The 23604-nt window shown below is 46.7% G+C and overlaps 1 protein-coding gene across 1 annotated transcript in view; it reads left to right on the forward strand.

Moving 5' to 3' along the window:
- The first annotated feature begins 1237 nt into the window (after nucleotides 1-1237).
- The window catches only part of KITLG (KIT ligand), a 192916-nt gene continuing 170549 nt past the window's right edge, over nucleotides 1238-23604 (forward strand). The window contains exon 1 of the mRNA XM_029601649.1: nucleotides 1238-1492. Within this exon, the coding sequence (XP_029457509.1) occupies nucleotides 1478-1492 (15 nt within the window). The 5' untranslated portion in view covers nucleotides 1238-1477. The remainder of the gene's footprint in view (nucleotides 1493-23604) is intronic.

Raw genomic sequence — 23604 nt, forward strand, 5'->3', positions numbered from 1 at the left:
TGGTCCAGCGAAGAACATACGTCCGGTCGCTGGAAGGCGAGGCCACGTCTGGGACTCTCACGAGATGGAAGAACAGGAAATCTGGATGCAGGCACCTCCTGCAGGTTGTGTGGTCCAGATAGCTGGCGCCTCCAGCAGGTCGTGTGATCCGGAACGTCTCCAATGGGTCGTGGAAGGTAAAGCTGAGCTGGCGCCTCCAGCAGGTCGTGTGATCCAGAACGTCTCCAATGGGTCGTGGAAGGTAAAGCTGAGCTGGCGCCTCCAGCAGGTCGTGAGATCCGAGACGTCTCCAATTGGTCGTGAAAGATAAAGCTGAGCTGGCGCCTCCAGCAGATCGTGGGATCAGAGATAAGAATAGTCCAGGCAATCAGAGCCTAAGGAACTCCAAAGCCGGTCCTGAGGTCGAGAGCCAAGGATTCTCCACAGCCGGTCCAGGAGTCGAGAGCCAGAGAGTTCACCACAGCCGGTCCAGGGATCGAGAGCCAGAGAATACACCGTAGCCAGTCAGGGATCGAGAACCAGAAGTCACACTGCAGCCAGTCAGGGGTCAACACGGAGGATCAGACGCAGGAACCAACTCAGGAACAAACCAGGAGCCAAGAAGAAGTCAAGGCAAGGTCTGAGGTGCAGGCCTTGCCTTTAAATAGTTCCAACCAGCTGACACACAAGAGGAGAGCCAATCCCGGCGCAGGAAGACTCCTGCAGCGAATCCACTGCTGCCGAGTAGGCCCCTGGAGGGGGCAAAGCCAGCGACCCGGGAGGATGATGACGCCGTGGCCATGTTGTACGGCGTGTAACCGCGGACCCGAGCCCTCGAAACAGCACCCCATCATCGGGGTCGCGGCGGTCTGCCGCGCAGGTAAGGAACGGCTTCCGATCGCGGCTTGCCACTACCGCAGTTCATAACACTGTGAGAACACCTGTTACAGGTAAGCAACATGTGCTTTCTTAGGGGAGTTTTGGAGAGGAAGGTGTGGAGCAATGTTTAACAGGTTTTTTTTTCTTCTTCCCATATGATGACTTCAGTAGGCTTCAAATCCCAACTACCTCCTTCCTAGAAGCACCTGACTCGGCCCTCGCATCGGTGCCCTGGCTGAACTCGCCAGCACCGGCCCAGAGCCGGTTCCTTATTTTCCCGGCAGGAGGGGGCAGGCGGGTGGAAGAGCCTGCTCGGCTCAGCTGACGCCTTACTAGCAGACAGAAGGCAGGAGGTGTGTCTTGCTCCTTCGCTGCCAGAGGAAGAAAAGTCCCTATAAAAACCAAGGCTTGTCCCCGATCGCTGGGCAGAATATGAGAGAGGGAGGACCGGAGGAGAGGCACAGAGTGCGGAGAGCAGAGTGGGGGGAACGGCAGGGAGAGAGGCGTTACTCACCCCGGGGACTCCAATGCACGGACTAGCTCAAATATGCTGGGGCTCCAAGACATCTAAAGGGATTATACACACGCTGCCTGAACTGGATAGCTGCTGCCTTTCCTTATGAAGAAGACAAAAGTAAGTTGCACGGCGAGCCTGCCGGGGCCGAGGCGATTCGCCGCACAGGGACGTGCCTGGGAGGCGCTGCGGCGATCCGGGCACTTCCCGTAAACCGGGAAGGGGTCTGCACGGGGGGCAGCTGCGGACTCGCGCGTGTTTGCATGCATGCACGCGCGTTAGTGAGCGGCAAGAAGCAGGGCTTAAGGGCTTTCTGGTTCTGCAAGAAAATAAAAAAAGGGAGAGGTGCTATAAAAAACCTGTGTGCGCAGCAGATATGCAATGCCATAACAATCCTGCAAGGTCTCTGGAGGGCTAAAGGAGCAGAGGTGGTTTTTTTTTTGGTTTTTTTTTATTATTACCTGGATGCAGCAGATAAGGGAAGTGATTTCCAGAACTTGCTTATAGCGTTCCCCAGTCGGTTCAGTTGTTCGGTGATCCATTCATTGGCCGCTGACAGATAACAGAAGGGATTTTTTTTTTTCCGTGTGGGACTGTTAGATTTTAATCCCTTTTCACCGATTGCAGTAAAAAAAAAAAAAAGCCAGGAGTTTTATACATGGAGAACGTATCCTAGTGACCTGGTCCTGCGTTTACTCGAGGTTGCGTTTTCTTGAACGGCTCCCTAAGAAATGATTGCTGCTGTCCTAAGCATCTCTTTTTGTTGGATCCATGACTGGTGGACTTGGACATAGTATATTTGTCTGTATAATCTCAGTATTGCGAATGCTAATGTATGGGAGGTGTCTTTTTTTTTTTACTTGGCTTGTTAAATTTAAATGCCGATTTAAAAAAAGAGAGAGGAAAAAGTCATTTGGATGAAAAACAAAATAAGTGCAGGCTGCTTCGAAGTGGACGGAAGAAAAATGGTCAGAGAAACCTCCCCCCCCGTTGGTGACACCTAAGGCCAGAGAGATGGCTGGTGGGGGGAGCAGTTTGTTGCCCAAATGTTGAAAGCCCAAGGCCGTGTGACCTGCGCTCGCCTCCTGCTCTGCCGGACGGCACCTCCCTCCCCTCCCGAGCGGTGCCCTTCCTCCTCCCGGGAAGGTCAGGGGCCGAAGCCCCGGAGAGTCCCTCACTCCCCCCCCCCCCCTCGTTTGCTTGACCTCTGGCCCGCGGGGGCCAAGGGCTGGGACGCTTCCCTAAGCTGTATCCAGAGAGAGAGATCAGCCAAGAACAATAACGCGCTTTCCCCCTGCGTTGCGCAACTTTTAACGTGAGCACGCTGCTGTTCGTGGGGAGAAATAATGCGGGGCTTGTTCTCGGGCCGCATACTTCACCAGATCACGTTCTGTATGGCATTCGCTGCGTGATACAAGGCTCCCTTTTGTGCTGGGGCGGGTCTCTGCCAAGCCGCTCTCCCGAAGAGAATGGGTTAACTAATAACTAGCATTTAGGAAAGAAAGATGTCCAAGAGCGCGAGCCCTCGGGAACGGTCGTGGTTTCTGCAGTGTACCTGGTTTAAAAACTTTCATGGTTACACTAGTGAATCCTGTTGTGATGCAGCTGCGTGTCTGTTTTCAGGCTGCAGTTTGCCTTCCTAGAGAAATTTCAATCAGAATCTGAATTTTCATGGGGGGGGGGGGGGGGGGGACGGACACGGGGGACGGACGATCGTTTTCCTTTATTCAAATATTAAAAAAAAACCCAAAAACAAGTGAGTGACCTGAATGAAAAATGCCCTCCCACCTCTGCCTAGATAAAAGTACATGGGGGCTTCCACACTCTGCGCACTTCTATCCAGATTTTAAAAGAGAAATTCCTCCGAGTGTGTTTTCAGAAGAGGGTGCATATATTTGGCATTTCCAGAAGTGCAGAGGTTATTTTACCCCCGATAGCAGGTGCAAAGGATGCGAGTATTAACACAGCTACTTATTAACGCTAGCAACTTGTCAGAGAAACTGCTACCCTTTGAAATTTAGCTGCGAGCGCACACGGGGGAAAAGCACCCGTGCACTGCACAGCCCTGTGAGCGATCTGAAATTGTCCCCTAAATGTTTCCAAGTCTGCAAATACTAGGCTAGGGCGCCGCTGCTTGGGGATGCTGCCAGTCAGAAAGAGCCTGTGGCACCATTGGAGCTCTCCCTGCTTTTTTTTGTTTTTTGTTATGCTGAATGGGTACATTCATTGGTAATAGTTAAATGACCTTCAAATTTCCACTTCTCAGATACTGGGAGCTCTACTGCATTCCTGCCACTCGATGAATAATAGCGAGGAGGGTGATGCTTGCTTATGATACCAGAAGCCAAAAGAAATGCCTTTCAGAAAAAGTCCCATCTACGGATGGAAATGATAAAACTAGGAAAAAGAATGAAAAAACAATCCTACCCCCCTCTCTGTATGTCTTACCATAATACTATGATCTCATTTCAGAATTGAATTTGTGAGCTTTTGCCAATGACTCTGTTGGGGGTATGCCAATGTGCTCTATTTGGCCTTACCAGTCACCTTCAAAAATAATCAGCTTGTAAATATTAAGCAGTGCGAGTTTTTTGGGAAGTTTTTAATGATTTTTTTCAGAGCCCATTTTCCAGATCTACCTTTGCTTATTCACCAGCAGGCAGAACTACCAGTCTTGCCTCTTTCCTCTTACAACCTTGAGAGCCAATGCAATACAGTGTGTTCAGCCGAGCGCACTGTTTAACCCTTATTCTATGATGGGATTGGGTGTCCAAAATGTGCGTGTGTGTGTCCCCTGAGAAATTAATAGCTCTCATCATCATGCAAATGCATGGTGATGAGAGCTATTGGCTATTTTCCTGAGATCCAAAAAAAAAAAAAAAAAGTGCGCCTGACCTACATATTTTTATGCTCAGCCCATTTTTACGCACGGCCCAAAAAAATGGACAGAAAAGCAGAAAATACTGCTTTTCTGTGCATCCTCCAACAATATCATGGCGATATTAAGTCAGAGGAACCAAAAGGTTTAAAACAACATTTTTTTTTTTTTTTTAAAGTGTGCCGGCGGTCAGGTTAGGAAAAGGGAGGCTCAGTGAATGAGCGTCCATTTTCCCGATCCATGGCTGTGCACAGTTTAGGAAATTGGATTCTCGTAAAATTGAGCGCACGAGTTCTTAACCCGCTGACCACCACCTGACAGCCACCTCTCCTGGGCGCCTGCTGCCAAAGAGGCGCTAGGGGTGCACATTTGTTCCTAGCGCCTCCTTGGCAGCGCGACACCTCATTTAAATATTCAATCGCATGCCCAGGACAGGTGCTGGGCACATGTTAGGAAAGCTGGCGCTCAACACCGAGCGTGCGTTTTCCGCGCTGAAGTATTGCATCAGCCCCTTGGTATCTACACGCTGAAAAGTTAATCTGCAAAGTTGAAATTGTGAGGTTGTATGTACTTGTGCTAATTTAAAAGAAGTAAAACTATTTTGCTATTGCATAGTTAAGGTTTATCATGAGCTGTCCACATGGAAGTTGGAGGGGATGCCTACGTACAGTACGGAAGGTACATTTTTTTTTAACAGTGACAGATAGTAGAATAGAATTTTTTTCCATTCTTTTCTCTCCCCATTTCCTTCTCTTTTACACGATCCTGCACCCCAGTAATGCATGGCCAGGTGACACATGTTCCTTTGCTGGTTGGGAGGACTAAAAGGACATCTGCCATGGGACATTCTCCCTGTGCAGTTCATTCGGCATAAGCACATTCATCATGAGTCGTGTTCCCCTCCCCCCCTCGCTAAGGATCTCCATGCAATGGCGTTAAGGCCGCCTTTCTACTGCGGTTTGAGTCTCAGAACTGTTTATATAGGTACCCTTTTGTAAGAGTTCTGGAAATTTTTAAGCATACTGCATCTCGCTTATTTTTCAAAACTACTCCTTGAAGAAATTAATTTGAATATGTCTGTATGCTGTATTCCAAACTTTAATGGTTATTCATAAACTAACTGAGCCCACAGATATCTACAGCAACTCTAAGCAGTGTCCATGGAATATGCATTGCTTAAAATAAGCAAAAAATATGGCAAAGCTGAAAATGCTCTTAAAGACTGAAAGGTGTCTGGCATGCACATAGTGTCCTCATTTGTAACATCAAATGGTCAGTATCTTACCATTTCATTTAGAAATCATGGAATGTTGTTTAACCAGTTAAATGGCTGAGTTGATGAAACATTCTTTATCTTTACCTTTATAATCTGCATTTACTGTTAGCTGCCTTCTGCGGTGAATGAAGTTCTGATTTCACTTTTAACCACTGCAGCAGTGTAAGCAAAAGAAAAAAAAAATAATCCTTTTAGAAACCAGCACATTAGTACCCCTGTTTTATGTTCAGGTTCTATTTTCTTTGAATTTCTGAGGCAAGAATGTCAGACGTTTTTTAAACTCCTGCTTAGTTGCTCTACTATTTTTGAATTAAAGTAAGGTAGTTTTTGAGTGCTGCCGATCACTAGAACCCCATGCAATAAAGTTGTGTGCTCGTGATTATCTGTAGCATATTGATGATCTGTTCTAAGTTGCGTCTTCTAGAAGACCTTTATGTGAGAATTTGTCCTACTGATGAGCACTGCCCTAGATCTCACATTTGGTCCAAGGAAGATTAAGAAGCTCTTGAAGCAGGAGACTAGCACAAGGCCAGGATGTATTACTTATTCTCCTTGTACAAAAGGCTCCCACGAATTGTTCTTCCGCATCCTGAGAGGAAATGATGCTATCTTCTTGAAGAAAATGTGGTGTACAAAATTACTTCTATGAATATTGTTTTTTGTTTTTAAAAGTTCTTGATACACAATTAATGCTATTCAAGTTGTACATATGAATGTAGGTCTCATTTAATAAGGCATTTCCCCAGTCTATGTCTATGGTGGGGGGGGGGAACATTTATTAAATCAGGCCCTGTATCCCATTAAACATTTGACAGATTTATTAGTTGACTCAGAACATGAGATCAAAAGCAATATTTTCTTACACTTAACAAAACCCTCAAGGTACCACTGAAAGTATTTTTGCCCATAGGAGAAAAATTAGAAAAAAAAACTGAGGCATTCAGAGCTAACAATTAATCAATTTAAGACATTTATATTGGAGATTGCTGGCTCAAATCATACTACAGTTCTTGGTTTTCACACACTATAGGGCCAATTCACTGAAGTTCACACTGCAAATCTTTTAACATGCATGCTAACAAAAAGATAACACGCAGAGCACGTAATCACTAAAAGAAAGTAGCTAGATCTTCTTTTAATATACTTGCTAAGTTTACTGTGCATGCTAATGGGAAATTAATACTTAAGCATTAATATCAGCTATACTATTTACCATCCATGTTCTATTTTGTGCATGCACTATTTTGCACTGCTTCTCTCCCAGCATATCCCCTCTCCAAAGAGCTGAGATAATAAGGGAATGTGTTAAAACTGTGTACTGAAATTCAGCACACAATTTCTTAATGCACTTGCTGTTTATTTTATTTTTTTTTAACTCCCAATGCAGTAAGCTAATGCATCGGGAGGTAAAATGTTCACTAACTTGCACAATATGTGCACAAGCCAGAGTGTTATGCCCTACTGCCGTTGGATCTTCGATCCACTCTAACTGCCTCTGGATGTCAGTCTTCTTGGAAATGATTGGAACTCTAGCGCCACCTGGTATGCCTTGTGCCTTGAAACTTGATCTGAGATCCTTGTGTGCTTTGGCGTGGACCAAACTTGGAAAGGGCATTTGATATCTCTTCTCTGTAAATGACTGGTAATGTTTGTTATGGAGGGGTTATCTCCCAGGGTAGGGGAGGGGGTTGTGTGTAGTGTGAAGAATGTGTGGTTGTCTGTGATGTGACTGGGTGGTGGATTATGGTTTGAGTTTAATTTGTTTATCTTGGTCCGCTATGTATCTTGGTTACAGTTGGCCTCGCTATGGTGGGGAATTGTTCTTGTAGTAAACCATGGCGTTAATATTTGACTCCTATTGTGCTCTTTCTTCCCCAAAATCTGGTTTTGATTATCCATGTGTTGCTCTTTAATAAAAATTATTTTGACAAAAAACAAAAAAATGTGCACGCAGCCATTTGCATAGACTTTATGCTTCTCTACAGATTCTCTACAGTGTGCACAGTTTTAAAATTGAAAAATATATTTTTTATCCACACAAACCAGAATGTGTACTCGTTTTGTGCACACAAAAATGCTCTCAGCACAGAAAATGTTTTTAGTGCGCATAAATAATATTTTATGCACAGAAAACATGCTCTGTGTGCGTGAAGCATGTTTTCTGCACCTAAATCCTGACTACAAGACCTGGCCCCAGAACTCTTGCTTCTGTCCATAGACTAACAACACTAGTGCTGGAAACTTTATGCCACCTCTGACCAGGAAGAAAAGTTCCATGAGTGAAGCCATCGTACCTCTCTGCATGGGAGGTAATAGCTAATGCTTTTGTTAGCATGGGATGTGCATGTGAAGGCACTAAGCAACACACACTTTTGGTGTGCGCAAAGCTCCTTGTATCAGGAGTAAAGTTTTTTGGTGCGCAAAGCTCCTTGTATCAGGAGTAAAGTTTGTACACAAAAAATGTGTGCATTTGCGGGTTAAACTTTGCACTCTACTCAGCGCCCTTCATTATGTCAGGCCCAAAATGTTATCATGTACTTTGACCAACAGTACTGCATGCAGCAAGGGAACTGCAGCAGGATCCTGGCACAGAAGCAGAGAATCAGGTGACAGATCTGGAATTTGGAAAGATTGCTATGTGCAGAGCCTTGTGCTTCTTGTTAATGTAAACCTCTCACCTATTAAGGAAGGGTCCACAAAAATAACTCCTCCCCTCAGCCATGTGATTAGAGAAAGATACATGTAAGCACCCACACAACTAAAGGTTCTCCCAGGGATGGGGAGGAGAGGCTGGATCAGAGATTAGAAAAACAAGTAATAACATAAAATCCACCGTATAGAGCTTTAGCAAGTATTGCATATAAAATCAGTGCATGCACAGTTACACAGCGCATTAGGATTCTTACATCCTATAGAAAACACAGACAAATGGCATTATGGTAAATAAAATTTTATTAACATTGGAAAGTGAGGAAAATCAGGTTGCAAGATATAAAAGAAAAACCACTAGTCCTATCTGTGTCTCAGTTCAGTTCACTTGCAAAATACTTTCACATAAATTCTGGCCAGAATAATAACATAAGTTCTCAGTTAAGTCTCATGTGAGTTGTGTTTTTCTTTAGACAAACTGCTCCACTGTATGCTTGATGAAGCTGATGCAGATGCTTGAGATCCTGTGCTCGGTTCAGCTGTAGGGTGCACTTGCTTCAGGAGATTGAAAGTGCCAGTTCTCACAAAAAAAATTAAATTCCCTCTCTATTCTACATAAAATCGTGATTAATCTTCTGAAAATCCCTGCAACTAAGTCCGCCTGATGCTGAATGCATGCAGATACTATTCTAAATACTGTCCTTCTAGCTGTAAATGAAACAAAAGATCAGGAAATACTTAAAACTCACACTCTTTTCACTACAAAATAATAAACAACTGTTTTCTTGGCACTGCTATATAATTACTATGCTACAGTCTATGGCTACAAGGAATGCTTCCATCTATCTGCAACTGCTCTTTCCTTTGTGGTAGCAGCCATGTGGCTGGGGTAGGAACTTCCTTACCTCATTGCTATGTCCTTGTATCTTTTCCTCGCTCTGCCTTTCTGACTTTAAACAAAATATAACCTTTCTTTTATATCTAATTTAAAAAGTTCATTAGCAATCGGTCCCATGCCCTTCACTGGCTCCAGGCTAGGATTACATGCCCCAAGTTCGGATTCCAAGAACTGCCATAGGTCTGTTCAACTCAAAATTTTCCTTCTGCGGAAATATCCATTTAATCCTAGCAATTGTACCAGATCCACTTGACGTCACTGCAGTCCAGGGGATAATACCACTGACTTCCAGCTCTAGCATACACTCACACTCTCGCACACACACACACCCCTGCCCTTGTAGTGGAAACAGAGGGTAATTTAACATTTGCATAGGTGAGAAGGACTTCAGTAGGCTTCAAAGGAAAGAATTTCCATTGGCATCTCTCTGTCTCGGCCAACAAATGTACTACCAATTAATTCACATGTCACCATTTGTTTTTACTGGTTTCCCTGGCATTTTTTACTTCAAACAGAAAGTGAACAGAGGTTCTTTCCTTTGCTATTTAATTCACCTTTGCTAACCAGAGCAAGAACAATATTAAGCTTCTGCCTTACATTATCCCTGCAGTTTCCTGTTTGGCCATTATGAAGATTACTAATAGTGTTGTGTCTGTTGGTGTCTGTTTGTGTCAAATGTTGTAATAGTCCTTGTATTAGGATTTGCAAGAGAGGAGTGATAATGCATGAGAGTAGAGAGAATGTAGCATGGTTGGGAACGTGTGACTGCATGCATGTATGTAACAGGAGTATGATTGCTGAGCATGTGGTTAGGAGAAGGGGTGGAATGAGTACAAGGGGAGAGCTCATGATTGTGAGGAAGAGCAATGTCATGCAGGCCACGTTGAAGAGGGAGGAGCTAGTGGAGGGGTTGGAGAGTCCAGTATTAAGGTCCAAGGGCAGGGGAAAAGGGCATGGATGGAGGAAGCAGGCAGGACTGATGGCACTGACCTGCTATGCTACGGCACAAGGAGAACAGAGCACCAGTGATGCTAAGACAATGGCACAGTTGAAAATGCTCCTCACATCCATGAAGAGAACAACAAGATCCTAGAAGGCATTTAAAACAATTTATAGCATCCTGTTTGGTAGAGATTCAGCACAGAAATCTCTAGCTACAAAGGAGCACAACTGGAAAGTGATAGTAGCACCACCAAGCACACTGAACACCAGTATCAAGACTATAAGTGCACCATCTGGGAGAAGGCAGTCGAGACACAGCAACACCAGAGCAGGACAGAAGGCAGTGGTTTTTGGCTAAATTGGCTGAGCAGAGTGGAGGAAAGGCTCTGAAGATCTCATAATCCAAAGGCATACCCCTTGAGCTGGAGATAGGGAGGAAAGAGGAAACCCTTCCACTGAAGATTTTCATGTGGGGGTGATGTCAATGCATACAGCATGGCCACTTACCTCCTGACCTCAGTGAGAAGCAGCAGTTAGTTGGCCCTGCATGGGCTTCTTTAGAGCAGTTCAGCAGCAGTGTTTATTTTTGTCCCAGCAGCCATATCAGACAAGAGGTAGTGGCTTGATGATGTTGTGCCCCTGCCTCCTCCCAGCAGTGTATCCTGATTCCCCACACATACACACCTTCCCCCAAAGGGTGGCCCTGCCAGAAGTCATCTTCAGCCTCTCAAAGTAGTGGAAGTTTGCTCCACATCTCTGACAAGGTAGCAGGTCAGTAGCTTAGTTATCCCTAAACAAGGTCCTCTGTTCAAGGGAGTACCCATCTTTAAATGAAGTATTGTTAACTAGAGATGTGAATTGTGTCCTCGATCGTCTTAACGATCGATTTCGGCTGGGAGGGGGAGGGAATCGTATTGTTGCCGTTTGGGTGTGGAAAGTATCGTGAAAATCGTTAAAATCGTGAGCCGGCACACTAAAACCCCCTAAAACCCACCCCCGACCCTTTAAATTAAATCCCCCACCCTCCCGAACCCCCCCCAAATGCTTTAAATTACCCTGGGGTCCAGCAGCGGTCCGTAGCTAAATCGGGGGAAGGGGGAGGGCAGGAAAACCGGCACACTAAAACCCCCTAAAACCCACCCCCGACCCTTTAAATTAAATCCCCCCCCCCCAAATGCCTTAAATTACCCTGGGGTAGAGCGGCGGTCCGAAACGGCCTCCTGCTATTGAATCGCGTCGTCTTCAGCCGGCGCCATTTTGCAAAATGGCCGCCGCAAAATGGCGGCGGCCATAGACCAACACGATTCGAATACTGGAGGTCGTTCCGGACCCTCGCTGGACTTTTGGCAAGTCTTGTGGGGGTCAGGAGGCCCCCCCAAGCTGGCCAAAAGATCCTGGGGGTCCAGCGGGGGTCCGTGAGCGATTTCCTGCCGCGAATCGTTTTCCGTACGGATATTGGCGCCGGCAGGAGATCGACTGCAGGAGGAACCCTCGCTGAACGACCTCCTGCAGTCGATCTCCTGCCGGCGCCATTATCCGTACGGAAAACGATTCGCGGCAGGAAATCGCTCACGGACCCCCGCTGGACCCCCAGGAACTTTTGGCCAGCTTGGGGGGGCCTCCTGACCCCCACAAGACTTGCCAAAAGTCCAGCGGGGGTCCGGAACGACCTCCAGCAGTCGAATCGTGTTGGTCTATGGCCGCCGCCATTTTGCGGCGGCCATTTTGCAAAATGGCGCTGGCTGAAGACGACGCGATTCAATAGCAGGAGGCCGTTTCGGACCGCCGCTCTACCCCAGGGTAATTTAAGGCATTTGGGGGGGGGGGGGGGTTGGGGGGGGGGGGGGATTTAATTTAAAGGGTCGGGGTGGGTTTTAGGGGGTTTTAGTGTGCCAGTTTTCCTGCCCTCCCCCTTCCCCCGATTTAACTATGGACCACCGCTGGACCCCAGGGTAATTTAAGGCATTTGGGGGGGGGGGGGTTCGGGGGGGGGGGGGGTTTAATTTAAAGGGTCGGGGGTGGGTTTTAGGGGGTTTTAATGTGCCGGTTTTCCTGCCCTCCCCCTTCCCCCTTCCCCCGATTTACGATTTTTTGACGATAAATCGGGGGAATTGGTATTGTATCGTGGCCCTAACGGTTTTTGACGATTTAAAATATATCGGACGATATTTTAAATCGTCAAAAAACGATTCACATCCCTATTGTTAACCAAGTAGACTTAAGAAATAGCCACTACTTATCACTGCATGTTAGAAGCATGGGATCTATTTATTATTTTGGGTTTTGCCAGGTACTTGTGACCTGGATTTGCCACTTTTGGAAAAAGGAGCTTAATTTACCCTTGGTTGACCCACTATGGCAAATTCTTATGTTCTTAAGTGGTTAGCCTTAGGTGATTTTATGCTTGTTGGAAGGTGGGAGTGAACCTGTTCCCCTGGATAGGTACAACCTTTGAAGCAATGTGTCAGCTGAACATGTGGCAACTCTATTCTATTCTCTTTTGTATTTATATAGCACCTTTTTTAAAAAAAATGATCCAAAGCACTTTATAAAATAAGCATACAATACAGCAAAGGTACAATGAACATTCAAACATATAAACCTCACAAGAGGCACTCAGTTTTCATGCCTCCTCTCACTGGGGAAAAAAGTTATCTCCCTTACAGTCTAAACACTACATATCATAATCTCCATTCTAAAACCACAGATAAAATGCTCTCCCAAATGAAAAACATCTTATCTAATTTACAACATCCAAACAAATAAAATAAATAATAAATACACTCCTACAGCATAAAAATAGAACAATTTTTGCTTTAACAGTCTCCACTGGTATTTGGAACAAAAGCACCAATCCAGCTAGAAGCAGGACACAAGTGTAGGGAGGCCAAATACAGGCCACCCTGGAGAATCAGAAAAGGTTGAGTGTCATGTTCCTGAAACAATGCCCATATTCCCCATATCAGGCCTCAGTTAGTAGATGTCTTTGAGAGAGCCAACAGCATAGTTCCTGCCATTGGAGGAACTCCACACTATGCCACTATGGATAACTCCACTGACAGCTGGGCACAGTCTTTTGGCACTGGTCGTAGAGGGCCAGACCATCACACCCTCCCTGCTTGATGACCACCCAGTGGTGTTTGCATAACAGCTCATGAAGCACACAGTTCAAAAATGCCTCAGGCCTACAGAACCATGGTTCCCAACTTTTATTTGTGTCATGGCATACCTGGTACAAGGTTCATTCATCATGGCACGCCATCACCTTGTTCTTCACCTTCATCATCTTCTCTTCTCTGTTCCCTCCCAGCATCATCACCTTCTGTTCCCTTCCCCCTCCACCCACCCTGAGGCATCATCTGCTTTCATTTCCCCCCAGTCACCTACATCCTCCTCACCTTCTCTTCCATTTCCCCTTGCAACATCACCTTCTCTTCCCTTCCCTCTTTCCTACCCCCTGGCATCATCTGTACACCCACTGGCTCATCCCCTTCCCTTCTCTCTCCCTCAACACTGAGCTGCAATTGGAACTGCATGGGGCCAGCAGATCTCGCAAGCTGCAGGGTTTGTACAGTTTCAGCTTGAGAGGAAAGCCAGCAGAGGGGAAAGTCACAGCAGCAGACAAGCACTGTCCTCTGACCCCCATCCCCACGTTAGCTGAAGGATATCTTGGAGGCTAGGAAAGAGAAAATAAAAACTGCAGCCACATTTCAATTCTTTGTGGCACACTTCAGCCATGGCACGCTAGTGGGAAACGTTGCTATAGAGAAAAGGCAGTATTTGCAGACCCATGCACGGAAGTGTTGCAGAAGACAATAGGCACCAGTTCAGCAGTTGCTTGAGCACCCAAATATTCTGTGCTGCACATTCAGGCCAATTCAGTAAAAGTCGCTCTCCTGCGTGCACAATTCAGGAGGGAAGAAGATGCAAATTAGGGCCTGCGGTAAAAAGAGGCGCTAGGGACACCAGCGCGTCCTTAGCGCCTCCTTTTTGACAGGAGCGGCGGCTGTCAGGGGGTTTGACAGCCGGCGTTCAGTTTTTCCGGTGTCTGTTCTCGAGCCCGCTGACAGCCATGGGTTCAGAAAACGGACGCCAGCTAAATTGAGCGTCCATCTTCCGACCCGCAGGCTGCCGGCCGATTTAAAACATTTTTTTTTTTTAAATTTTTGATATATTTTTTTTTAATTTTATGATATTAAGTCGGAGGGTGTACAGAAAAGCAGTTTTTTCTGCTTTTCTGTACACTTCCCTGGTGCAGGCCGAAATTAATGCCAGCCTTTGGTAGGCGTTAATTTCTGAAAGTAAAATGTGCGGCTTGGCTGCACATTTTACTGTCTGAATCACGCGGGAATAACTAATAGGCCCATCAACATGTATTTGCATGTTGCGGGTGCTGTTAGTTTCGGGGGGGGGGGGGGGGGGGGAGGTTGGATGCGTAATAGTGCGATGGGTAATAGTGGATGGGTAATAGTGCGTTTTCGACGCACTATTATCCTTTACTGTATAAGGGGTAAAGCTAGCGCATCAAAAATGCGCATCCAAACCTGGGCTTGTATTGGCCCGATTGGGAGTTGAGATCCCCAAGCTGCAGTGGAAGACAGGAAGGAAGTGCTTCTGTCTCCCTGCTACTGCTGCCACCTCCCCCTTGAAAACCTATTGGCTGGCTGTGGAACATCTGACCAATGGGCTGCAAGGGAACCAGAATGCAGCAGCAGTGTAGGATGTAGGCTTCCTGCTTTTGGTTTGCCCCGAGTTGGAGATGGGAAAGGTTACTGATAGAGGGTCATAGAAGCTATGATGAAGGGCTGAGAGAACTACTGGGAGACAGGGAGAAAGGGGGGAAGGAATACTGGCTGAGAGATGGGATGATTGATTGTAAAAGAGTATACTGGCTTGGAGATTTGAATACTGCTGTGAGGATCTGAGGGAATAGCTGAAACAGGGCATCCTGGCTTCCTGGGAAAGGCAAAAAGAAACTGTAAGGGGAAGAGGAGCTGACAGTGAAGATGAGGGAGAGGAATAGATAGGGGGAGAGAAATTATGATGGAAAGCGAAAAGAACTGGGAGAGAGTATTTGAGCTTTGATAAGGAAAGGAGCTGGGGTGAGGGTTTAGGTGAAGGGGACTTAAGAGGGGGAGAGAGAGGTGAAGAGGAATGGGAAAGCTGCTGTGTGGGGCAAAGGAAGGGGCTGATTCAGGAGGTAAACCGAGAAAAGGGTTGTGAGAAGAGAGGGGATCGTAGTGGAGGGAAGAGGCATGAAGGGGTGAGGAAATGTCTTTTATGGGAAAGAAGAAGAACAGCTGTACAGAGATACAAATCTTCTCTCATAAAAGGAGCCTGGGGAAACTGATCAAAGGTGATGGGTTTTTGTGTGTTGGACTCTCAAGGATGGATTTTTTTTTATGTAGAATGAGTGGGTAACGTTTTGTAAATAAACTAAGTGGTAGCAGGAGGTGAGATTAGGAGGAGGTGAAGATAATGAGCTGTGGTAAGACAGCTAGAGGACAGGATGAAAAACAACACACACAATGAAGACCAGAAATTAAGTTTTAAAAGAAAAGTAATCAAGAGACAGAGAGGAAGCTAAGGGGAAGCCAAGTACAAGCAGAGGCAGGGGATAGATTCAACCTACACACACAAAGGTTGGAAAATTGTCTAAGTTTGATTTCTGTGCTAGCCGGGATGAATGAAAGGATGAATGACCTTTTCTTCCAGTCCCACATAAATGAGGTATTTTACTGGAAGGATGAGGAAGGGGAAGGAGATTGAGGTAACAGGTAAAATCGTAGGCTGAAAACCGTGCTCTCTCAATAGCTGGCCCAACCCTCTGGAATTCTCTACCTCCCAACCTTCGCCAGGAGCCATGCCCATTTAAATTCAGGAAAATGCCAAAGGCATGGCTTTTCCACCAGGCATTTCCAGACTAACAGCACTTTATTCCCTGCTCTCCTTGCTCACCACCCCAACCCTCCCCTCTCCAACTGATAAAGTCCTGGCTTTACCCCCAGGCTCCTCTAAATTACTGCTTTTCCTTCCTCCCCTCCTCCTTTCCCTCCCCCTTTTCCCCACCGCACGCATCCACTAACTCGGTACATATGTTTTACCATCTAACATATCCAGTAGAGATGTGAATCGGAACCGGAATCTGTTCTGATTCTGGTTCCGATTCACATTGTTAATTTTTTTTTTTGTGCGGCCCGATCGCGGTTTTGTTTATCGGCTGTACCTGAGCCGATAAACAAAAAAACCCACCCGACCCTTTAAAACTGTTCCCTTAGCTTTCCCCACCCTTCCGAAACCCCCCCCCCCCCAAACTTTTTACAAGTACCTGGTGGTCCAGTGGAAGTCCCGGGAGCCATCTCCCGCTCTCGGGGCCGTCGGCTGCCACTAATCAAAATGGTGCCGATGGCCCTTTGCCCTTACCATGTGACAGGGTAAGGGCAAAAGGCCATCAGAGTCATTTTGATTAGCACAGGACAACCGTCCACCGGCAGGCAGTCCACCCAGGAATACTGCATCTGAGGGACCCCCCCGGCCTACCGGTACCCCCCGGCCTACCGGTACCCCCCGGCCTACCGGTACCAGAAGGCGTGAGAGCAGAGACGAGGCATGGCGTAGGGAAAAACATCTAGGAAGGCAGGAACACCAGGACGTAGAGAATGAAGACACCTGGACATGGACCTCAGGCACGAAGACATGGACATGAAGAACAAAAGGCATCAAGATGAGGAGCTCCACGAGAAGAAGACCTTACAACCGGCTCTGGCAGGCAGGAGCCTCCAGAGCGAAGACTCGACGACGATGCAAGGCCCTGGAACGAAGAACGGAGCAGCCCTTTATAGGGCTGGAGCAGGAAATAGTCCAAGGTGGGGCCCAGACACTTCCTGTGTCTGGCCCTTTAAATACAAAGAGAAAACGCGGCCGCGCGCCTAAGCAGAGTGCAGAGGCTGTGCAGGACCATGGCCGGCGGCCTGCACAGCGTCTGTGCGTCAGACGCCAGACGAGGCAGGGCTGAGCCTGGGAGCAGGCTGCAACGTAATTAGCGGCTCCAGCCGCTGCCGGAGGCCCCGGGGCGGCTCCTGCCGCTAATCCAGCCCAGGGCTGTGGCCTGTGCGCCGCGAAGAGGCGAATGACGTCGGTGGAGATCCCGGGCCCCGAGGGAGACGCAGAAAGTCTGCGGCTCCGGCCGCGGTGAAGAGGATGATGCAGGGCGGCCTCCGGGCCGCGTGGGCAGGCCGGCGGCGGCGTCCTGCCGCGTCGGTGAAGACGACATTGAGGGTGAGTGGCCTGCTCGCGGGGGGACCCGCGGGCAGCGCTAGTTCATAACACAATATTTTTTCCCTCTGGAGAAAGGTGGGAGTGGTATAAGGAGGAGAGGTGGTTGTTGTTACCCCCTCTTCCACCTTGCAATCTCTCTCTTCCCAATCTGCTCAGGTGTTTAGGATCCTACTACCTGCTGTGTCCTAGGCTGCTGTGCTCCAGGCTCCATGCTGCTGTCCAGTCCCTTCATTCTCCACTTTCAGTACCAGCCTGCCTTCCTTCCACCCCAGGCCTGGCCCTTGCCTCTTTCTTCCACTCCACAGTGATCTGAGGAGTTAGAAAGGGCCTCTGCAAGGTGTGCAGCCAGGACTAGTATTCAAGAGAAGACAGGTTGTACCGTTGCCAGAAACAGGTTGTCCTGGGTCTAAAAATCTGGGGGTACGGCTGCCTTTTGTGCTTGCTCTCTCTCTCGCTCTCCTGCTTCTCTCCGCTTTCCATACCTGCTTCAGCTCCTTGCTTTCTGGCATCATCTGTTTCTGTAGCAGCCCAAACTCCTCCTTCTGTCCCCATCAGCCTGTCTCGGGTGTGTGTGTGTGCAGTCAGCGCCTAACATACAGTCTGGAATGGAGTTTGGCCATAGCATGTGGGCATTAATGCAGGATTTTATGAATAAGGCGATAACTTACATGAGGTTGTTATGTCTTCATCTGCCTCTCCTTATGTTCATTAGTGCACACCTGGAAGGCATTAATGGGATCCTGACACACATGAAGGTTTGAGTGAATAGGATGCTATCTATTGTGTGTGTGTGCTAAACTGGTTTGGCAACTGTTAGCCACCTTTAGTAAACTGGCACCTACCTGTGCTATTAAAAACAAAGCAAAGTAATTCATAAAATAGTGATACGAGTTTATGCTTACTGAGAAGCAGTTGCCTGCTGTTATCTTAACACGATTTACTACGTGTGAGTCAGTCCTGGGCAGGTGGTTGGACGGTATTGTATCTGCTGTGCCTGCACAGATTGTAGGGTGGTTTTCCAACCCGTGTTTGCACATTAACAGAGCATGAGTTTAGGAATCAAACATTTGACTTTATCAAGGATTTGGATTTTGGATTTTAATTATTCTCCTTTCCAAACCCATGCTGAAGGCGAGGTGCAGTTGAAGTACAGTAGTTAGGCCCCTGCCTCTGAGGGTTTACAATCTAAATCTGTCTTTCCAGTCTTGACTTTTTGCTCAGTTTACTAGGTTAATTACTGGTTATGTTTAGACCAAAATGGGTTTTACCTGGGCTGGGACTAGAGCAGAAGCAGTCAGGGCTGGATTTAGGCGTAGGTAACAGGGGCCCATGCCTAGGGGTGCCAAATTCTGAAGGAGCCCAAAAAACTGGGACTCCCCTCCCTGCTTCTTGCTGATTTCCAGGGGCAAAACCCCTCATCCCCAGTCCTCTGCTTATGAGCACCATAATCTTAAATCCAACTCTAGAAGCAGTGTGAGAGAGTGGCAGACACTCAGGATTTGCTTATACAATGGCACCTATTGGCCAGTATAAGGACCCCATTGAAGCAGCCCTAGTAGGGCTGTCTTCTGCCTTCTCATATGCATGGATCTCTCTCTCTCTCATGTAGATTGCACACCATTCACAGACAGTGTGCTTGTAAGGAACCAACAAAACAAAATGTGGACAACGTAATGGTGTTAGGATCCCTGGCTCAGCCACCCGCGGCCGGGTTCCTTTACTTCTGCTGGGAGGCACCCAGGCCTGCTCTTCCCCGTTGCCTCTCGCTGCGGCTGATGCTGACTGCCACTGTTGCGGCCTGCCCTCACAACTCGGCACGCCGCCTCCCTCTGCGCTCACCTCCTTAAGCGCGCACACGCGCCGTTGCTCCCAATTTACAGGGCCCGTGGCGGGAAAGTTCCCCGCGGACTGTGAAAATGACGTTAGGCAGGGTGGATATATAAAAATACCCGGCCCTTCCTCCAGCACTTTGCCTCAGCAATGAGTCCTGCTCTGCTAAGAGTGTGAGCTCTGCGTTGATTCCTGATCTAGCGTTCCTGCCTTGCTCCTTGTCCCTCCAAATTGACCTCCTGGTTTTGACTCCTGACTCTGGTTTTTGTATCCTGACTCTGCTGACCTCCGCCTAGTAACCCGACCGCTTGATCTCCGCCTGCCCTGATCTCCAGCCTGTTTCTCTTTCTTCGCCTGTTCGCTGCCTGTTCTGACCTCTGGCCTGTTCCTAGTTCCATCTGTCTGCAGCCTGCCTCGACTTCAGCCTGTCTGAAGCTGCTTCAGCCTCCTCCTCCTCTGGTTCCACACCTTGAGAGACCCCCGCCTACGTCCTGCCGGCCCCGGTACCCAAGGGCTCAACCTGCGGGGAATGAGGGCTGGTAAAAGTGAAGCTCCAGCTGGGTCTTCTCTGCCTGCACTGCCTCCCGACGATGAGGACCAACAGGGGCCCTCTCCTTATCTCAGCCCAAGGGTCCACATCCTTAACAAATGGGACTAGATGAGATACACCAGAGGATATTAAGAGAACTGCAATGTTTGGCAGGTTCACTAATGGATCTGCTCAATCGATCTTTGGAGAGGAGGGCTTCATACTAGCACTGAAGAAGGGGGGGATTTGATTCCTCTTTGTAAAAGTGGTAATAGGGAAGAGACTGGAAATGACGACCTGGTTAGCTGCATATCTGTGATGGGTGGAATGGATACTCTACTAAAGAAAAGGGTAGTGAAGTATTTTGAATCCAGTGGAGGGCAGGATCTGAGGCAGCATGAATTTTGCTAAAAGGGAATCTCGTCAGGCAGAGCTGATCAATCTATAATGGCCAGAGACTTAGATCATGGACATGCACTGGATGTGGTGGATTTCAGCAAAGCTTTTGATATTGTCTCATATAGGAGGCTAGTAATTAAACTGAATAGCCTGTGGGTGGTTCCCACTGGATTAGAAATTTGTTGAATGATAAGCAAAAGGTACTGATAAGTGGAATTCAGTCTGAGGAAAGAAGAGTGATTAGTGGAGTGCCTTAGATGTGTTCCGGGCCATGGCTCTTTAGTGAGTGATATTGCAGAGAGGTTATAAGGAAAAGGTTGCCTTTACGGTTGACACTCAGATTTGCAGTGGAATGGATGCCCCTGAAGAAGCACAGAAGGAGAAGTGATCTAAGAAAGCTCCAGGAGTGATCAAGTGCTTGGCAGTTAAGATTAGTGCAAGAAAGGTCGAAAATTATATGCAAGACATTTTCACAAAAGTGCTGCATGAAACAGAAGACTGTTCACTTGGGATTGAGGCTAAACAGCTTTTTATCTCTGTAGCACTGTTTGCACTATAATTTTATAGTAGGCAGATCCTTTTTCATTCTGTTCCTACTTTATTTCCACTGAGCTACAGGCAGTGACTCAAATTGCATGACATTTGTAAGATTTCTAAATCTATTGTTATGCAGAAAAAATATTATGTAATTAGTAAATTTTCCAACCTTTTTGTAATTGCTGGTTAACATGCAAAATATACAGTACAAAAAAATTGCCGTTGGTTTTTTAGGCACTGAATGTCACAGTAAATGTGCAAAGAACTCTAAAAGTTGCTAGCTAATTGTGTACACACTTTCAGCCTATCTGCTGGAATACATGTTGGGAGTTTGTTTTTTCTATAAATTATTTGGCAACCTTTAAGTGCCTCCAGAAGATGAAAGGGCTACAGTAACCAGGGAAAGACCTGAGAGAGTGAAAAAAAGAAATAGTCAAAGCTATCAACTATTAACTATATTCTGGCTAATATATACGGGACCTCAGGATTGTAATGTTCACTGAGGTCATTGGGCAGTAATAATACCTTTATAGGACTGCTGCATGTTTTACTGGGGTTCGTTCTATGGGTGAAGAGTGAAAGCTATCTTTTCACCTGCTATATTTCTTTGCTACATTGTATATACATATGTGGCATGTGTTGCTCCTCCAGTCTATACCTTTTCTAAACCTCAGAAATAGGTAGCTTTCCAAATACATGATTTTTGTCTTTAAAGTGCTTTCAATGCTCAATTTTTTTGGGAAGGCTCATTTCATGTTACTCCAAAGGGACAAACCACGAGCAGTTTGGGCCATTCCAGCTTCATACTTATACCAGGATCCGTCTCATGGACACAGTCATTTTCCTTTTTTTGTTACAGTATATAAAGTCCTCTCTCTTCGCTGAATGTGGCTGTTCAGATGTAGTTTTGTGCATGCTGTTGAGGGAGCTGGAGGAGTTGTACATTTGAAAGTGGTGAGAGCGCTCCTCTGCCTGAGCTCAGAACTTACTGTACACTGTTTACGGCACCTCGGAGGCCCTCCTGAGCAGCTTGTTGCATGAGAATTCTTAAAATAGCACAAAGGAAGCTAGAGCTAAGATTAAAGCCAACAAAAGCATTGCTTAGACCTTTTGCAGTGTTAGTGGCCCCATGCTACAGCTGTAAGAGTTCATATGCTCTTGTGATATCTGCTGATAGGGATATCCCTTCTCTCTCCCTCCAGACCCCACCCTAATTGTCTGCATGCTCATGTAACACCCAGGCTATGACACTTCCTAAGGATTCCCAAAGTTATCCTTGCTTCTATCACTTCCTCTACTGTCTTTAAGGTCCTCTGTCCAGAATTCTCTGCTGCGGGTGGGGAGGAGGGGGATGGGAAAGAGTATTTCCAAGGCCCTGAGCATTGCTCAATGCTCAAGCCACACTTAAGCATTAGAGTTTCCTGTACACTGCAGTAGTAATCATGATTGAAGCTGATTATGGGTTCCATCTTAATTTACTGATTAATGAAGGAACTCTGACGTAAATACATGCTTGCATAAGTCCTTATTTGATTCCAGCCCGTTTACACTTTTAATCCTTTCAATAAATACATTGATGCAGATTGTTATAGATAAGACATCCTGCCTTTCGAAAGGGCTAACTAAGAATCCACACTGCAAAATGGTGGCTCTGGGTTTCATATTCTGGGGACTCTACCATTGCAGTCTCCCCTTGGGGGAACTAAAACTCAACCAAACTACTAATACTGTTTTTCCTGGTAATATGGTACAGTCCTTTAGTACGAACCACTAGGGTTATCTATGCTTAATTAAATAAAAATAATTTCTTTCACATGCACATTCTGAATGTGGGAGCTGTTGGCTTGGGTCCAAATCATAATTTTTGCAAGATGAATTTTTACTGTAGCTGCATGAATGGTCCTGCTATACTGTCATTTTGTTTTTCCAGTAGTATAAGCACTTTATGTCAAATTTTGACAGCTGAATAATTTTACAGTGACTAGAAAATAGACCACCTCTGAGGAATTAGGACACTATTTTGAAAAAAGGGAGTGATACCAATTTTTTTTCTTTTTTTGCTATTAACCTGTAAGGGTGTTGCAAAATTGTCCCTTACTAATTGCATCAGTGTGTTCAGATGCTGGGGAATGGGGAAAAAGAGGCAGGAGGGTGAATATTGGAGACAAGAGGAGAACAGGCACTCAGGTGGTGACTTGGAGACTGGGTAGAAGAGCACAGACACTCAGAGATTGGCTGGCTGGGGACTGGGAGGAGAGTAGGGACTGAGACCTGCGTGTGAAAGTGGGGATTAGGTGGGGGCAAATGGAGACTAATTTTGAGCAAGGGCTCTGCACTAGGAGGACTATGGGGACCATGCAGTTGGGAGAGGGTATGAGTAGGGGTGTGAGATATGGTGAGGAAAGGTGGAAAGGAGTGAGTAAATGTTTTGAAAGACCAGGAAGGGCTAGAGAGGGGTTGGGGGCAGTAGAAAGAGATAGGGGCCTGTGAAGGGGGGGGGGGTGAGAGACAGAGGAAGGGGATGGTTCTTTGAAGGGAGGTGAGCGAGGGTGGAAGTGGGAGGTGGGAGGAAGGTAAAAAGGGATATGGAAGGCTGAGGAGAAAGTAAGAGCTAGAAGAGGAGCTGGAGGTAGGAGAGGGAATGAGTGATGGGATACTTAAGTCTATTAAATAAGGTGTTGTGGCTGGTGAGGATGATGAGAAGCAGAGGACGAGAGATGAGGCTGGGGACAGGGTGAGTACAGTGCAGGAAACAGCAGGAATAGAAGACTGAGGAAGTAGTGAAAGACAAAATAAAAAATGGAAGAAATGGGGAGGTGAGAGTTTTAGATGGAAAGTTGGTCGGCAGGTAAAAAGTGAACAGGTACATTGAAGGCTGACAGGTGAGAGTAGTGAGAAAGATGAGTAAGATCTAGCTATTGGTGGATGTAGAAGTACACACGATATGGAGAAAAAGATACAAAGGTAAAAATCATTTTCAGAAATAGATGTAGGAGAGATAGGGAAGAAGACAAGG

Source organism: Rhinatrema bivittatum, chromosome 4 (assembly GCF_901001135.1).
Source record: "Rhinatrema bivittatum chromosome 4, aRhiBiv1.1, whole genome shotgun sequence".
NCBI lineage: Eukaryota > Metazoa > Chordata > Amphibia > Gymnophiona > Rhinatrematidae > Rhinatrema > Rhinatrema bivittatum.